At 41.6% G+C, this 13,549-nt stretch overlaps 1 protein-coding gene across 1 annotated transcript in view; it reads right to left on the bottom strand.

Moving 5' to 3' along the window:
• The window catches only part of LOC137260217 (uncharacterized), a 58,223-nt gene that overhangs the window by 10,165 nt on the left and 34,509 nt on the right, over window positions 1-13,549 (bottom strand). Inside the window, exons 14-18 of the mRNA XM_067797913.1 lie at window positions 9,616-9,861; window positions 7,903-8,060; window positions 7,480-7,602; window positions 5,651-5,762; window positions 1,059-1,219 (exon numbers count right to left, since the gene is read on the bottom strand). Coding sequence (XP_067654014.1) covers window positions 1,059-1,219; window positions 5,651-5,762; window positions 7,480-7,602; window positions 7,903-8,060; window positions 9,616-9,861 — 800 coding nt within the window. The remainder of the gene's footprint in view (window positions 1-1,058; window positions 1,220-5,650; window positions 5,763-7,479; window positions 7,603-7,902; window positions 8,061-9,615; window positions 9,862-13,549) is intronic.

Raw genomic sequence — 13,549 nt, forward strand, 5'->3', positions numbered from 1 at the left:
CCGCTATTACTGGTGCCAGGAATCTTACTACAACCACTAGTGCAACCGCTGTTACTGGTGCCAGGACTCTTACTACAACCACCAGCACAACCGCTGTTACTGGTGCCAGGGCTCTTACTACAACCACTAGTGCAACCGCTGTTACTGCTGCTGCTGCTACTTTCACCACTTCTACTCCTACTTCTGACTAAAGCAACATCTGCAGCACAAGTAGCCTCTGCTAGTACCACTACTACTGTTTCGCAATGATTTCTGAAAAGTGAACAGACCCGTGAAACCAATAACACTGGATGAAACCAAACCAGCTATTGTCGCATTATTGTTATGGTGCAATATTAATTCTAAACTATTAAACTATTAAACTATTAAACGTATATATTAAACTACACGGTAAAATAATTCTTCCTCACAAAACTGTTGTAACACAAGGAGAAACACAAACGCATGCACGCTCCCTGGAGTCCCCTTCAATATGCAAACCCGCCATTCCTCCACCCCCAGCCCTCCCTATTAATAGACTCACCATGCCGTCATAACACCCCACAACAAACAATCATTTTATCTGTTTAAAAAGTAGGGTAGTCTATTGAGCGGCCTTTATACGGCAAACTAGAGCAATCCTGTTTCTCGACAACACTTTGGCAACTCTGAAACTGGTGATACTGGCGAGTTGTTGGAATGTTCACACTCATTCTAACAATTGGCCACAAACATCAATTTCAGAGTTATCGAGAAATAGGATTTATACTAACGAACATTTCCATCAAATTTTGGTGTTTTCAAAATCGAGCTTGACGTGTGAACTGTTGTCAAACTTGTGTAGTTCAGAAACAACTAATCGCAGTCAACGAAATTACCACGTGATATTTTCGCCGTCTGGTCAACACGAACATTTGACAATATGTGCTTGACTTGTGAAAACGCGAATTTGACAACTTCACAATTTTAACATGTCTTGTCAAAGTCTACTTGGCCGTGTGAAGGCCGCTTTACATGTCTCAGCAAAAGTCAAGAATTTAGCTATGAGAGAAGATGACGTTTCCCCGTAATAATACTACCTGTCCTTCGTATGAATAATCCTTGACGTCTATTGAGAATAACTGATGTGGTGTCTTTATTAGAATTGAGTTGTGATTCTTTCTGAAGTCTGCTAAATTGCGGTTTTCTATGAGTTGACAAGTGCAGTTCCCGGTTTCCAGATCCATGACGTAAGCAACTCCTGAACAAAATAGAACATACAGTCTTCATTAAGTTGATTTAGACGATGCATTATAAGCTGTATGTTGTAATACAGGCTGATGTACCGCTCTTTTTCAGCAGTGTCACCCGAGGTGGCAGGCGAGGGATAACACCTCTACAAAAGGACGTATTACCCGAGGGAGAAGTATACAATGCATTTTTTTAACCCCCATGTTGAATGTTATTATTTGATTTTATTTTGAAGATAGCCACAGAATGGCGTCTGTCTATCGACTGGATTTTTAAAATCCGTGAAACATATTCTGACACGCTTAAATCTGTTATAGAAATGGTGCAATTAAGTGGACAATTACATTAAGTGGGCAAACGATTCAATGCATAAAATATTTTAAATAAAGCAGTGAAAGTAGGTGAAATAAATGTCTACAAACTGAAGTCAAGAACAGCTGATCGAACGGGTTCAGAACTGCGAGCACTGCATTCGTCATGTTATGGCGTCTTACGATTGTTAGCGATATAGCTTCTCGGCGTGGCGGCGCGTAATATTTTTTACTCCTTCTCCTGGGAGGGATGACACGGAGGCTTGTTAAAGAGTCATGGACCAATGAAACTAAAGTATTTTACACGAAGGTAAAATTAAACAAATCTCATACATCTAAACTAGTGCTTAAAAGAAACTATACCCCGCAAAATATCACATAAAAATTCACAAATAGAAGTGATAACACCATGCTCAGCCGCGTCACACACGGACAGGCCGATCCTTTCCAAATGCAAACGGCGAAACAAGTTAACGAATCGCCAAAACGTCGCAAAACATCTGATGCAACACGAAATTGACGTGCATACTGACGTTGTGAACCAGCCCACGCGACACGTGAGCAGCAAATTGGTAAACAGAACACAACAGAAATATGCAATGGTTGTGGCAGATCAAAAGAGAGAGAACTGCCGAAATGGCCCGCAAGGATCCATCCACACCCTCAACCTCAAGTGCATGTGTCATTAGACTGATGCAACACCAAAGACAATCAGGTAATGCATCAGAGGGAAACATTCAAAACGTAGACAGCAATATCTTAGACAGATTAAAACAACAACATTTCTAATTCAGTGTTCGTCAAGATAATACTTTTACCTATTTCTTATAATAGATCAGTCCAGGAGAATCAAATAGATGAGACGTTGTTTATTCAGTACATTTATTACAGGTTCAACAGAGATAAGAAATAAATAGAACTGCTCACAATAAGTAGGGGATAATGAAAAGTAAAGACATATATACATATAAGTCAAAAAGGAAACTTCGCAAAATGTAGTTTCTAAACATAATGAATATTTTGTCTCTCATGATACATCTATGTATCCGAAATTGGATCCCTATCTTTCGACTCTAGAAAAAACGTTATTAGCCCACTCGAACCCATCCATTCGTCGTGCAAATGACGTTAGTGCCAAATCAAGTTTGTCACATGCAGTCGATCACGTGATCTTTGCGTCGAACTTTCCTTCGTTTGCATTGGCCTCAAGAATTGAAAAACACTTTTAAACCACAGTTCTAGCGGTACTTTAAATGCCACGATTGTCAGATGTTGTAAGCAGGCATGTTGTAAGCAGGAAGATCAGTTATTTATGTCGCAAGAGCAATGGGATGCAGCAGTCGTACTCTGTTTGACTTGCGAGATCGTCTACAACAAACTGGCAGCACTTCTGATCCCCCAGGGTCGGGTCGTCCACAGGTGACGTGAAGAGCAGAAGACCGTCAAATAATCTACGGGACAGATTTCTGCCTGCTACACGAAGCAGGGTTGAGACGGTTTGAGGTCGACATAAGGCTTCGTGGTCTTAGAAACCTAATGGAACTGATTGTGGCACTGCCAGTGTATCGAGTACATCAGAGATCTCAGCAACGAAACAATAACGACTTAACCATCTTACCATCTCTTGTTCTTTTATAGTGCCCTGAAGAAAGAATGTTAAGTTTTTTTTCTTGACTAAGTATAAAATCAAATGAATGTTTAATCACCGTTTGCAAGCTATGCACATGCGCAGATGAGTAAGTCAATGAACTGTTTTCAGCAAATGATCTTTGGTAACGGTGCGTATGACCTTTGTGGACACTCTCAGGTTCATAAGGGGTGGTAACCCAAATGTCACAGTCCGCTTAATAGGCCCACCATTAGCAACCCAGCAAACTTGACACCGACGTCTCATGCTCGTAATGAGTCGACCGATGTCAGGTTGGGGAATCCTCTGCCACTCCTCTTGGAGTGCCGCCTCCAGTTGTTCCAAGTCTTGACATGGGGGATGTCGTCGTTCGAGCATATCCCACACAATAAGGGACAGGTCTGGGGACATTGCTGGCCATGGGAGAGTTTGGATTCGGTGTACCTGGAGATGACCAAGGACAACTCGAGCACGGTGAGCCCTGGCGTTATTATCCTGGAACACAAAACTTTGACCGTGGCGACGTGCAAACGGCAGGACGTGTGGCGTGATGATGTTGTCACGGTAGCAGAGACCAGTGACTCTTCCTTGGCAAACGTGCAGATCAGTCCTACCAGTCATGGTGATCCCACCCCACACCATCACGGATCACCGTCCATATCGATTGTGTGGAATCATGGCAGCTGGATGTTGGCGTTCCCCACGGTGACGGTAAATAGAGCGGGGATTATAACAAACAGAACTGTGTCATCTGCATAGAGCAGACCTAGAACCTGTATCATTAAGCCCATTTCATCATCTATACATTTGATTTGAGCTCCCTCGGAGCCTGCTTTGTAAAGTTGAGACTCAAGTTCATGTATCGATAATGGTAAAAAGGGAGGTGATAGGTTTTCAACTTGTCGTGCGCAAGAGTAACAACGGAAATAATCCGATTGTTATTAATGGCGATGCAGGATTTAATGTTTTCGTAATTATTTTCGACAGCATTGAACAATTTATCATTACTGCCATGTCTTTGTAATTAATGCAACATTTCCAGTTCGCCAAACATTACAGATATTGATGTTCAAAAAGACATGTAAAGATTTTTGTATTATATCTAATTTCCACCTAAAGCGGATGAAAAAGATTGAGTGGAATAACACGTAAAGAATGAGCTATGCATTGTATCAAGGGAGTTGGCGTGGGTGCTGATCCTTCAGTTCATCAGAATGTGTGACTAATGGCACGTGTAACCAATGGGAGACAACCTTTAAACAGTCGCCTCTTACGTCAAGCATGCGTTGATGACAAAAAAATCACAACAAAACATTATTTTCAGTTAGTATGATGTCTTTGGCTCATAAGAAGGATTGTGATACTCTCAGAGTGTGATATGAGGGGTTTTTTTCACAAGTCATTTGAGGTGGGAGTTTTCATTTGCTGTCTGACACCACCTCCAAGTTAATCATGGATAGTTTTACTATTATGAATCTGATCACTTTCATTTTGACTTCTGTGTATTGCTAAAGGATGTAGAAATTATTTGGCATGATTTTGTTTACGAAAAAAAATTCAAAATGGCTGCCATCTTGTTTAGTCGTGTGTTGTAACATTCTCTGCACGCACATATACATAAAAATGAACACCAGATGTTTTCATTTACATCCAAAATTGATACTTTTGTCATCACAGCGCCGGAGTGTGACGGGCACTTTTGCATTACGCCACAATGTATGTGGCGTTACTACGCCATTCTCGTCTCGTAATTGAACACATTTGTGTTACGACGCAATGTATGCAACGCCACGATGGATGTCAGTTGTTATCGACTTGTACAGCCTTCTACAGTAAACTACTCAGTTGCATCCCGTTTCTTGGTTTGTAATTGCGTCACTCAGCTAGCATCACTGGTTGATATATTATGTTTATGTTTTCCGACGGATAAAACGTCTTATAGTTCGACTCATACTTTTAAAGCGACACGGTAACGTTCGCAATGCTTACATTCCCACAATGCAATAGTGGAATGTCTCTTGACTAGTTAGCTCATCTGAATGTATTGATCAAACTTACGTTGGTAGTAGAAGTACGATGTTCATATTGCCCCGAATGTTTTACTTTTATCACAGATGTAAGTAAAACAATTTAGAGGATATATTTAACGCGAACGTACATTGCCATCTTCTTTCGGTAAGGCTGGTAACGTAAGGGGCAGACACGTCAAAAGAATAGCCCTGAGCGAGCATTTGTAATTTATAGTACCGAAAGCGTCGTTTGTTTTCTGCCTGTGATTAATCGAAATTATTCTTAGACAGTATTACATTTGGCATCTCACAATAGAAATACAGTTTGCTCTGCCACCATGTATAGTGTAATAAATCACACTTTCGCCCTGAACAATTATAACGTTAAACGTAACTAACTGTAATAGTTCAGGGCTAATGGGTGCTTTATTACACTATACATGGTGGCAGAACGAACTATGTTTCTTAAATCAAGGCGGCCTTCGCCATCTTACCTGTAGTAAAATCGTGCACTTCAGTCACTCTGGGTCCAACATGGCTCCCGTACATACTTTGTGCAGGTGTGTGGGTGAATTTCGCTACCTCATACTCCATGTCATAACTCTCCTGCAGCCATACAAGTTCGTTTTTAAAAATGAACAATGTACATTTACGTGTCACTGAGATTATTAGACAACACAATTAGACAAACATGATATGGAAATACACACACACAACTACAAACACACAACTACACACACACAGCTACACACACACAACTACACACACAACTACACGCACACAAATACACACACAGATACACAAATGCACACACAAATACACACAAACACACACAGAGATGCACACACAAATACACACACACACACACACACACACTATCGACCCAAACCCCTAAAAAAACAAAACCAAAAAACACACAAAAAGTAAGGGAACAGTGTTCGCTTTAGGAAACAGTCCATGTATCAACTTGCTTATCTCTTTTGAACAATGCTGGAAGTATCTGACGAGAAATACTTTAAAATTGATTGTGTTTTGATCTTATGGTGTTGAAAGTTTTAGCATCATGATACGTATCGTATCGCCACCTTTATGTCGGGATTCGATTTAGTATCGTATCGAATCGTATCGTAACTCAAGTGCACGATACTTTGGCGTTATATGGTCATGACTACAGAAAAAGGCGACTAACGGGATCGGATGGTCAGACTCGTTCACTTGAGTAAAGTCATCGGTTTCCAAATGCGCAGATCGATGCTCATGTTGTTGATCATTGGATCGTCTGGTCCAGACTCAATATATTACAGACCGCCGCCATACAGCTGGAATAGTACTCAATGTGGCGTAAAACTAAACTCACTCACTCACTCATGACTACAATTTTAGCATCGTGATGTATCGTTTGTTGTAAAAAACGGCCTTGTATTTGCATCTTCAAACCAAAACATGTGTCTCATTAACCAATTTAGACAATGACCCACTTTTTAGCCGATCTGAATTTTCTCCTGTGAAACTATGGCTACACTGAATTCCAATTCTTCATTCATAAAAATGGTATTTACAAACGAATTTAATTTTTTGAACCTCGGTAGCATCGTATTTGTATATTTTATGGCGAGTTGTTGGCAGCATTTACTTAACTAAGACGCCATCGACCATCAGTTTGAAGGGGTCGCAAAAAGATTCACAATGCACCTGACTCACTGGTTACACCTGTTATGTGTTTCTGGCGCTTAATCAGTGTAGTTCTATAACGCACAATGTAATTGATATGATATCATTTCCGTGCCAGAACCGCCAAGCTCTTCTAGCGGCAAAGCCTTGTTTTGAGATTTCCACGATTTTCAGGTTTCCGTTTCTCAGAGCTCGCTTCATGGCAGAGCACGGTGTAGGACGTGTTTGCAGAGGATTGGAAGGAGCATAGAATTGCATTATACAAATGCTTAGATATACCTAAAGATACTGATAAATATATGTATCCAGTTAAATGAATTAATTGCAAGACAAGACTATTGTGTAATCAATGTTTTGGCTTGTTTTAAAGACCTTTAGAACAATGGAATGAACCTTCTGTCATGTCGACCCCTCTGTTTGTGGTATGTCTTACGCTCATTTCACTCACTACCTCCACTATGACCTGTAGACTCACCACGGTTTAGTGATGTGTCCTCCACTATATGACCTGTAGACTCACTTCGGTGTAGGTGATGTGTCCTCCACTATGACCTGTAGACTCACCTCGGTGTAGGTGATGTGTCCTCCACTATGACCTGTAGACTCACCTCGGTGTAGAGGATGTGTCCTCCACTATGACCTGTAGACTCACCTCGGTGTAGGTGATGTGTCCTCCAGCGTTGTCTATTGTTTCTATTGTAAATGATGCAGCAAGTGCGATGAATGGAAACGATTTCTTTGGCGTTCTACCAGGGCAGGTGATCAGATCAGGTGTCTGTGATAGACGTAAAAACTGTCAGACATATCCTTTTTTGTAACCGAAAAAAGAGGACTTTCACAAAATATCGTACTATCTCATTTGGCTCCCCACAGCATGCGATACGCTCCTCCATTACACACCTAAGCCCTTTACCTGAAGTGCTTAAAGCGTTCGCTCGTCACATCGAACACATGGGCTCGATTACCCGCATGGCTACAATGTGTGAGTCCCATTTCCAGTGTCACCCACCGTGACATGGCTCGGACATTGCTAAATAATAGTTAATACTGATTAAAACTCAACTCACTCCTTTACCTGAAATGCGTCCTCGGGCTGTACGAAGTTCCTGAACTGGAAGAAGTTGTAGACGTTCTCGTAGAACAGAACTGACGTCGCGTTGACGTCCTCCAACAAAACGATGGCCCGGACGGGGCTGTTAGGCCAGTTCAGAGCTGTGTCCCAGGTGTAAGGGTCTAAGTGGGAAGAACAGAGTTTCTCAGGTGGCAAAAATCTGAAATAATCGTTACTTGGTAATTGACAAAACCCGTTATACGCCCATATTACACGCAAGTAGAACGCTTCCTTTCTATTACACCAATGATACGCCCCTTCGCACCCAATGTTACAACTCCTAGCCTTTCCCACCGAAACCCAAACGATACGCTCCAATCCAGTGATAACACACACACACCCACACACTTCCCCCTCCATATTGCACCCAGGTGATACATTCCCTTCTCTGTTGTACCCAAGGATACGAGCCCTTCTACACCGAAAGATACCCCGCTTCCCTATTGTACGGGCTGAACACTGAGCATAGTCTCGGAACCTGTTTTTAAGTAAAGGTTCATTTTGATATCTAAAATTGTCAACACATCTGTGCAAGTGCCTGTGGTGTAAATGATTGTTCACTGAAATATTATATTAACCATTCAGAAACACACAGATTGGTGACGAAAACTTTTGCAAATTTACAACAATTTACATCCTGGCAATCTGATCACATGATCAGAAGCACATGGGCTCAGTCAGTCAGTCAGTAGGCCTCCATGAACACACCGAGTCATGGCAGAACACAGATGTGAGTAACGTCTTGAATTTATCTTCCTTCTATGCCCAAACGAGATACGAAAAAAACATATTTCACGTAAATGCTTATTTTTTAAATTAGGGATTTTGAATATTTGTACACTTCATTAGGTCCAATTTGTATTGTTTACTCAACAGGTATTTTGTTTATCTTTTTTAGTTTGAACCTCTCGTCCACTGTTTCACAACGATTGAACGTATATATGCTGCAACTCCGATAAATGGAAACAAACTTTGTTGAGAGTGTTTCAGCACAATGTGATTCTTACCACAACACCTATTACACCTAAATGCTGCGTTCCTTTCCCTATTACAGCATAATAATACGCCGCTATCCCTCCTGCACCAAAATGATGCGCTCTTTACATATTACATCCCATGATACGGTCCAGTCCATATTACACCCAGGTGATACTCCTCCTTCCATGTTATACCCAAGGACTCGGTCCCTTCCCTATTGTCACCCAAATAATACGCTTCATTCCCTGTTAAACCCAGTGATACAACCCCGTGCATCCTACACCCAAAAGATACGCTTCCTTCCAATGTTTAGCTCCCCTCTGTATAATATCCAGTGACACGCTCCACTCCCCACTACACCGAAATGACATGCTCTCTTCCCCATTATACCCAATGATGTATATGGTTCCTTTCCTATTATCTCCTTTTCCTATTATACTAAAATTTATGATAAGCTCTATTCCCTCCTAGACCCAACACAAATGATATGCTACGTCCTTAGTGCACCGAAATGATACACTCCCTTCCCCACAGCATGCGCAGCAACTGGAACGCCTCCTTCCCTTCTGCACCAAGCTGATACGCTACATTCCAAAATATTGTCGAATTGTTACATACATGATCATTATCAAAGTGCACAACTGATTGGCTGGCGACCCAAATAAAGATCGTAGCTAGAAACGAACTTATATCTCCTACCTGAGAAGTACCACAAGACATCAATTGTGTTGTTGTTGTCGCCGTCGATAATGACGTTGGTGACAGACCACTTCCTGACCTGGATGCCCCTGACGACGTCACTGCCTATGTAGGAGTAGCTGTGGCTTTTGTCGTACACGAATATGCCAGCGAGGGAAGATATCGTCCCTTTACCCTGAGCGTCCCCCGTGTAGCCGATTAGGTCAGACAAGTCGCCCGAACCCAGTCCTGATACCACACATGTTTCTGGAGTGTTGAACGAAATGCGCATTTACATACGTCATATCCGGTCTATATCGTTACCCCGTTACCGTCGTAAACGGATTATGTTAAGGTTAAACGCCACGCTCAGCATTATTCCAGTGATAAGAAGTCCTTCATTAAATAAACAATCTGAATCATTATGAATGATGTTATAAGGTGAAAATTGCATTCGTATACAAGAAACGATTTATACATCTTTCATTGAGATTGGCGGTTAGTTCGGCATAGCACCAATGCTATTACTATTGGGTAATAGATTAAGGGATGGAAAAGGGGAATAAATGTCAAACAACACAACAGAATAGATTCAAGTAGCAGTTTAAGCTGAGTCACGGATTAGAATTAAGGGAGATTTCCAATCACGAGGTACGACATGAGACCAGGGAATGATGTAACTTCTAACGAATCAGAGCGATTGTAGAGGGTCATGTGATAAGGGTGGAGCAGGCTCGAACACCTTAAAAAGATACCGTCAGCACTAAAATGGTGTGAGGTGCGGTGCGGGTTGAAGAGACACCAGAACGTTCACATCCCGAGAGCTTGCCCTACCCTGTCCAGGCCAAGACCAATTGTTATGAAGAGAGGGATCGAGTAAACCGATGTGAGTACAGAAACTTGTGTTGTGTTATTCATTGTATGCCTCAGTGCCAGTACATGAATGCTATGTATTAGTTAGGAATCCCGGTCGTCAGACCACTTATTCCTAGATGTAGCCCCCCGGAGAGACCAAGCGAGTATGCCACCAGAGCTGGCAGCACCCCAATAAGGCAGAACGGTCATCGTAACATGTAACTGGTTTACTAACACCCAAATCCCAGTTACGACAATGATAATAATACACATCTCATCCACAACCCACTCCCGACCTCACTAGCCTAAGTCATGAAAACATGCTAAATATAGGTGGTGAAAAACTAGCAATGGCATGTAAAAATGGGATTTCCCTCTAAACGAATTATACCAGCCTAAATCAAAACACAAACATGAAACGAACCAAACCTAAAAAAAGAACTAACCACCACCACCCACCCAAAAAAAAACAACAAAAAAAAACAAAAAAATAAAAAAATAAAAAAATAAAATAAAATAAAAAAAACAACATTGAAACGAAAACCACCCCAAGAAGTCAACACAAAGAAAATACACAAATACACACAATAAACAAAATATGAACGATAGTGTTTGAATGGTTTTGAACAATTTAAAGATACAGACTATTACAATGTTCTTAAGAGCCTTGAGCATGCCATCATGTCCAAAGACTTACATGTTAATTAACCCTTGCAAGAATAACTTTCACAAATTGTGTAAAAGTCATTTTGTTTTGATATTTTGCAAGCATCATGGAAATCTTCAGCTGGGAGTGAATAATTTTAATTAATCTTTCCGTTGATTGTTTATCAAATGGCACCTGATTAAGCACAATAGGTACAACTTAATTTTAATCCGTCCCTGAGACAGATGGTATGTGTAATAGATTCTGTTTAAATGTACTTGGCAAACAAGAACCGCATACCTAAACTCTGCTTTTCAAAGTAGAGCGTTTTAAAAAAAATGCTTGAAAGCAATATGTACGTCATTCCTAACTGTGAATACAACCCCTTCACTAATTCATTGCACACGAACTCAACATTTGAGGAACTGGCGCCAAAATACAGCACCTCGAATTAAAACCTTCATATCGATGGGTATAGAGATATGACAGCCCCGTTGCGAATCACTGTAAGTCGTTACGTATCTGCGGCCCTCAAGATGCCAAGATTGAATGAAGAGTGTACTGCTTGACGCGTGTTAGATGAGTCTGCCCAGAAAACGCTTGCGAGACAAATAGGCGGGACAGGGAATGTAGACGAATACACGTGGTTGCTACAGCTACGTGAGGTAGATCAACCTCTAGTTGAGCCATACATTGCAGGATGAAAGGAAAAGGATCCAGAACGCCAGATTTGACGACACATTCAGTCCATGCCCAGGCGGTGCACAGCAGTGATCGATGCTCGTGGTGGTCGCACCAGGCACTGACTTTGTCACAATGCCGTCATAGACAGAAGTCCCCAAGAAAATGACTGCATCTAGTGGAGGAAACGTGCTTAACCCTGTGCAAAATTTGGTTGTTGTACATTTTTTATACATTGTGTAATCCGATTATATAAAACACGTTAAAGGAAACTGATACTTTGGTTATGCCTTTCTTTTTTTGGGACCAGTGTAGTTGCCGTTGTCATTATCAGCGGAAGATGGAAACTGTGTATGTAGCTGAGATGATTTTCCAGTTGGTAGATAGCTATTGAAAACAATTCGCCGAAACTAAATTTACGGAAATTATTCTTGCAAGATCATCGTCATCATGGAAATGAGAACAAAGCAGCGTTAACCTAGTGATATTTGGTTAAAGCATCCGATTGTCACGTCGAAGACCAGCAGTAGTATAGACAATAGTGATTTAGGATAAGGTCATGAAAAAGACTTTTTGAGAAGGCCTCAAGGGCCCAAGGATGAGAGAAGGATATTCAAATGGGGCGCTTGAAAAGGACCTTATCCCAAACTACTATATACTACTATACTACTGCAGATACGCACGCAAAATTTGGTTAAAAGTGGCCGAATAGTTTTCGAGATCGAAGTGAACATGGGATTAGTTGTGAAAGGCTAAAATGTCCAACGTTTTGTCGTAATTAGGCGATAATTAATCTAATGAGGGCATCGAGAGTGTGCCAAACACTGGTTTTATAGGGTAACCATTTGGTGAGATGGATGCAAAATTTCACGAAAATCGGTCGCATATTTCAGGAAATACTCACTTTTTAGTGAGCATGGAGGTCGATCTGGCAAAAGGCTAACAATCCAACGTATCGTCGTATTGTTATATACACATGAGCATTAATTAAGCACCACCCATTTTCATGCTATAAGAATGTGTTTAACACAACATCCTAAGCCAACATGTACAGTAAAGGTGACATCAGTATTTGGTGCATCCTCCCTTCGCACGGATAACTGCTGCAACCATCCTCCTCATGCTGGAAATCAAATGCCGAATGCGCATCACTGGAATCTTCTGCCATTCCTCATGAAGAGCCTGTGCTAATTTCTGTAGATTTTGAACAGGTGGATCCCTTACTTGAACTTTACGCCCCAGATGGTCCCATGAATGTTCACTTGGGTTGAAATTAGGGATTCTCGCTGGCCAAGGTAATCTGTCAACTGCATTGTTCTGGAAGTATGCGATACCAGCTCTGGAACAATGGGGCCTAGCACTATCGTCCATAACCTGTTGGGTTGGTATCTCTTGTCATTGAGTGTCCCTTGAATGGTGTCAAGATTCAGCTTACAATCATAGGATCAAACTCGCCAACGACCATCAGCAATACAATGAAGAAAACGGCTGTCATCGGTCCAATGGATCCTGTGTCATGTCCTCAGATTGTGGTTTTGCCGTTGATTACACCACGCCAAACGTTGAGCCTTGTGTCTATCAGTGAGTAAGGGACGTCTGATCGGACGTGGACGACGAGTCCAGGAGACCTGAGCCTCCTTCGGATGGTGCTGGTTGAGACACACACTCTCTGAGATCTTTGGCATTGACCATGGGCCTGCGTCTCACTTGGCAAAGAATGGCACGGTCATCACGAGGAGTGGTCTTTCTCGGCCTTCCTGATCATGTGTGATC

Source organism: Haliotis asinina, chromosome 13 (genome assembly GCF_037392515.1).
Source record: "Haliotis asinina isolate JCU_RB_2024 chromosome 13, JCU_Hal_asi_v2, whole genome shotgun sequence".
NCBI lineage: Eukaryota > Metazoa > Mollusca > Gastropoda > Lepetellida > Haliotidae > Haliotis > Haliotis asinina.